Source organism: Ipomoea nil, unplaced genomic scaffold (genome assembly GCF_001879475.1).
Source record: "Ipomoea nil cultivar Tokyo-kokei standard unplaced genomic scaffold, Asagao_1.1 scaffold1074, whole genome shotgun sequence".
Classification (NCBI taxonomy): domain Eukaryota; kingdom Viridiplantae; phylum Streptophyta; class Magnoliopsida; order Solanales; family Convolvulaceae; genus Ipomoea; species Ipomoea nil.
The window spans coordinates 940570-945822 of NW_017617502.1; the positions used below are offsets into that span (position 1 = coordinate 940570).

At 37.9% G+C, this 5253-nt stretch overlaps 1 protein-coding gene across 2 annotated transcripts; it reads left to right on the forward strand.

The window, feature by feature from the left end:
- The first annotated feature begins 284 nt into the window (after nucleotides 1-284).
- LOC109182694 (NPL4-like protein 2) lies at nucleotides 285-3062 on the forward strand. 2 transcript variants are annotated; one of them, XM_019332846.1, is made up of 3 exons: nucleotides 285-1481; nucleotides 2582-2855; nucleotides 2939-3062. In XM_019332846.1, exons 1-2 carry the CDS (start codon nucleotides 492-494, stop codon nucleotides 2834-2836), a joined length of 1245 nt encoding a protein of 414 aa, XP_019188391.1. In that variant the 5' UTR covers nucleotides 285-491; the 3' UTR covers nucleotides 2837-2855; nucleotides 2939-3062. The 2 variants fall into 2 exon arrangements, with proteins under 2 accessions (XP_019188391.1, XP_019188390.1); XM_019332845.1 differs by having other exon boundaries at nucleotides 2582-3062.
- Nucleotides 3063-5253: the final 2191 nt, after the last annotated feature.

The window sequence follows — 5253 nt, forward strand, 5'->3', positions numbered from 1 at the left end:
ATAGTCCTGATTATGACCATTTTGATTAACAATTGTATAATTGGAATGAAATTGAACAAATTTAAAAGTCGATAACTCGATGATCAAAATAATAAAATCATAATAGTTGAGAGCTCAAATCAGGTATTAACTCATAAATCAATTACACTTTTACGTGTGGTTAGATGGTTAATTTCAACCTTTCTCAAATTAAATTTTACAATAACAATATGAAAAGAATTATAAGTCTTCTAAGAAAAGAAACAAGCATAAGTGAAACAAAGCGATTGGGATTCCTAAACCAAACATGACTCCTTCCCCACTTTTTATAAAGGAAAATACAGTTTAAGAGCGCTCAATATTGAAGAACGCAACTCCTCTCTTCTTCTTCCTCTTCTTCTTCAGGGTGGAGCAGTGTGAAACCTCTTCATCACTGTGTCTCAGACGACGCTTACAACTTGGGAGGATCGGGTTCTTGGTGTATTGGATAAGAACCCACCCAGGGATCGCATATGGCGAAGTTGATGATCAGAGTTCGGAGCAGGGATGGGTTGGAGCGGGTGACAATTGACACCCCACACGCCACAATCGCTCAGCTCAAATCGGAAATCGAGGCCCAGCTCCGAGTTCCCGTCCAATCTCAAACCCTCTCCGCCAATCAAAACCTCCTGCTCGCCAAAACCCTAGACGACATTGCCCGATTCACCGACATGTCCAATCCACACGCCCCGCTCTCTTCGCTCAACATCGCCCACGGCTCCATCGTCTACCTAGCCTACGACGGCGAGCGGACCGTCGCCGGCCCGGCCTTCCACCCCGCCGGCTCCTTCGGGAGGAAGATGACCATGGATGACCTCATCGCCAAGCAAATGCGCGTCTCCAGACAGGAAGACCCTCACTGCGAGCTCGTCTCCTTCGATCGAGACGCCGCCAATGCCTTCCAGCATTACGTCAATGAGACGCTCGCTTTCGCCGTGAAGCGCGGAGGGTTTATGTACGGGACCGTGTCTCCGGAAGGGAAAGTGGAAGTGGATTTCATCTATGAACCGCCGCAGCAGGGGACGGAGGATAAATTGTTGCTCCTCCGTGATCCCGATGAGGAGAAGATCGTCGATGCGATTGCCATAGGGTTAGGGATGAGGAAGGTGGGATTCATATTCACACAGTCCGTTACTCAGGACAAGAAGGATTACACCATGTCAAACTCCGAAGTTCTGCAAGCTGCTGAGCTGCACGGGGAGGGCGAGTTGAAGGAGTGGGTGACAGCCATGGTTAAACTCGAGGTAAACGAGGATGGAGGTGCAGATGTGCATTTTGAGGCATTCCAGATGAGTGATATATGTATCAGATTGTTCAAGGAAGGGTGGTTTGAGACAGAAGGCACTGAAGATTTAGATCCCAAGCTTTCAAGGATGAAGAAAGACGTGGTTGTTGGAGTGAAGGATACTAAAGAGGTTGACAATGATTTTTTCTTGGTTGTTGTTAAGATTGCTGATCACCAGGTGAGTTTGAATTTTCTCCTTTGCTTGCTTTCTGGTATTCAATTTCATTAATTTCTATGATCTCCACAATCTGACTTAGTTAGATCAGATAACTATATATAATGATCTGAATTCATTGGCTTCAAATATCTGCTTTTGCCTTTATGTTTATTTCCTGATTGATTGAACCAAAGGGTGAAACTTTAGATGCAGATGACCTAGGGGAGTTGAACTAGATGCATAAAATTTGGCAATGTGTGTGTTTGAGAAGTAATGATAGTATTCACAAATTTGGGTGTAAAATAGAATGCATGCTAAGTTCATTCTAGTTAGTAAGGCCAGCGTCCTAGACGCTAGGCACCCCAGGCCGAGTGGATTAAAGCCCTAGGTAGCTTTTAGTCGGCCGGCCAATTAGGTGCCCAACATGGCTGGGTGGTTTTTTTCCTAGCATGTACCTCTTTGCTCGGGTGATTTTAGTATTGCCAAATTACTGATTTTGTCTTTGTTACTTTGCATATAAGTTTGTCTGATTATGAATTTGATTTGTAGTATATATTATACACTTCGTTGTCATTCATTATCCTCACTTGGTTTGATGAGCTTCCATGGGATGGTGTCCTTGTCCGTCCCTTCCTTCCTTCCTCAAAATGTGTGTTCAATGGCATAAAAAAGTTAGGTGCTTTATGCACTTTGGTTGGTGGTATGTGGTGCATTAGTTCTAGTGCTATTATACCTCAGCTGCGGCTTGTATGCTATTATCATTACACCTTAGACATGGCACAAGATTAAAAAAGTAATGTTTACATCCTCCCTCTAGTTCTCTAATTCTGAGGGGCACCTAAGAGAGATTTGTAGGATGATTTAAATTGGATGGTTAAGGTATCTCTTGAAGTTCAAAGTCTGAAACACAATTCTTGGAGATGCAATAGTATTATTATTTATTAGGCAAAGTTTGTGAAATCTACTTTTTTTTTTTTTTTTTTTTTTATGTGGTATGCATTCTTCTTGTTCTGTTATGCCTTAAATACTACTATGTAGTGTATTAAGTATAAGTGGTGGAGATGGTATTGGTTTATGGCTATTGCTCAGTTCTATTGTATCTCATGTTGAACTTTTTGTAGGGTCCACTTTCATCGGCTTTCCCTATCGAGAACAGAAATGTTCCTGTGACAATGAGGGCACTGAAAAATCATTTTGATCGAACAAAGAGTGTCCCATTCGTGAAGCGAATTTCAGATTTTCACCTGATGCTCTTGTTGGGACGGTTTTTGGACATTAATGCTGATGTACCTGCATTAGCTGAATGTGTGCAAACACAGACACCCGTCCCCGAGGGTTATCAACTCCTTATAGAGTCCATGGCCAGTGCTTCTTAAGCCACACTAGGATATGAATCAGCAAAGGAGTGGGATGATGAGATATGAGAAAACGCCAGCCAAAATTGACCTCACAAAAGCCCCCCATGGAATCAAACCTCAGTGCCTTTGCAATGGGCAGACTTCTCTGATAATGTTGTATGCCTTGCACATTTGCTGATGTAACTAAAATCAAACAATACATTATTTATTTAGTTTTATTAAGATTTTCTGAGTTGTTTGTTTATGTTATACTATATTTGTATATTATTTTTATGATTTCCTTTTATTGCAAATTATATTTCCCATGTGATGTGTAAACTTAGTTAAATTTCATTTTCAATTTATCTATATAGGGTCTGGTTCTTATGAGAACTATTCTATGTGAGAATGTGTGAAAGGAAATGTACGAGTGTGATTAAACTAATATGTTTAGACTAAAGAAATTAGGAGAATAAAATAATAAAGAATATTAAAATAGTAAAGAACGTTTGACTAAAGGTAAATTATGAGATTAAAATAGTAAAAAATATTTGTCTAAGGTAAATTAGTCTTTTAAGTAAAAACTAATCGCATTAAAAAAATTACTCCTCCCACACTACAATTTTAAAACATGTTTCTTACTAATATTGCCTGGAAACAAAACTGCACGACAAAAAGACCGTAACAATAGTATAATGCACCACACCTAAAACATAAACGCACTGATACCTAACCAATACACAAATCACAATTCTATGATGCACCACACCTAAAACATCAACGCATTGGTACCTAATCGTTGCACAATGCACAATCGTACGATGCACTACACCTAGCACCCAAATGCATAGTCCAAAAGCCTATGATGCACTCCCCTCCTAAAATCACATATTTATCAATAGTTCTACGGTGCACCATACTAAGCGCACTAATGTACATCTCATCAACCTACGATGCACAACTCTTAACACTGGGTTGTACAACCAACAGAACGGTACTACCCATAATGTGTACATATACACCAACATCCAAATATAGACAATATTATATTTTCAAAAAATAAGTGAAAACAAATAAAAAAAATATTGATCACTTTCCATAGACGAACACTCAATCAATGATGAAGAAATTGCGGCTCCAATTCGCAACAGTGATAATCTAAGAAATAAGAAACAAATCTAGTCACATCTGCAACAATTATACACACACACAAAAGACACTACTACACCCACTTATTAAAAAAAAAAAGATAAATGTCAAATAGGCTCTTAAAGTATACTCAAAACAGCAATTAGACCCTCAATCTATAAAAAGCTCCAATTGAACCCCTCAACTTGTTTAATTAGTGTAATTCAATCAATTTGCTTGTAATCTTCCCGTTAATGCCGACATAACAACCATGTGGATTTTTATTTTTGTAAAAAAAAAAAAAAAAAAAAAAAAAAAAAAAAACCTAAAAAGCCTATGTGTATGGCAACAAACAAATAAATTTTTATTTTAGTCCAAATCAAAACAAAATAACTAGATAAATAATTACAAAATCATAATCTAATCCCCAATCGATCACCTCTTTCAGATTTTTCTTCCCTTATACCATAGTCGTTCCATCTCCTCATCTCACATATTTTTTCTCTTCACTTCTTGTCCAGAGATGATGTCTTCTTCTTGGAGTGCCTCTTCATTGTCTTCTCCATCAAAGGTGAGACCAAATCTACAATAAGAGCCCCCCTTGTATTGTTGTTGCAGATTAAAATCTCCACTTTTTGTATTACGAGATATTGGCCAGTAATTTTTTGGGTGTCAAAAATAGAAGGTATGCATATCTTAAAATTTTAACTTTGGGTATTACTATGCTTAAAGCTTGAATTTTAAAATATGCTATATTTTCAATTTTTTTTTAAACAAAATTTTTTCGTGAATTTCATTTTTTGTTTGTTTGTTGAAATTGTTCTTTTTCTTTAAATTTGATTAGTATTATAATTTTTGGGTCTTTTGAAATTTTCTTAATATTTTTTTTTATTTGTTCCAGGAAGGTGGATGTGACTTTTTTATCTGGAAAAATTTATTGTGCAATAATGATGATGTTGAATCTGATCTAAGTAAAAGATATGAGTTAGCATTGAAGAACTCAAGCTTGAAGTGATGGAAGAACTTAAATTGGTTATTCAATATGTAGTTTCGAAGGCAAAAAAAGTAATTGAGTCTAGAAGCAAAAATGGAACTGGGGGTTACGATTACACTACAAATACTTATATCTGTAAACGAGTAGGAGAGTGCGCTCGTGGGTCAGTAGGTCGGCCAGTCGGTTTACCGAGGGTCGGTCTACTTGGTGATGACTGAGCGGTCCGAGGCTGAGTAATATTACAAGTATTAAGTGGTTACAAGCGGGTTGCTACAAGTGGTGCAGGTTGCAATTGTAGAGTGTTGAATTATAAGCGAGTTGCTACAAATGGTGC

What these genes read in the sequence shown, in the direction of transcription:
- LOC109182694 (XM_019332845.1), top strand. Translation starts at nt 492, where the DNA reads ATGGCGAAGTTGATGATCAGAGTTCGGAGCAGGGATGGGTTGGAGCGG. An exon ending in TTAAGATTGCTGATCACCAG is followed by an intron (nt 1,482 to 2,581) that starts GTGAGTTTGAAT and finishes AACTTTTTGTAG; the next exon opens with GGTCCACTTTCATCGGCTTT.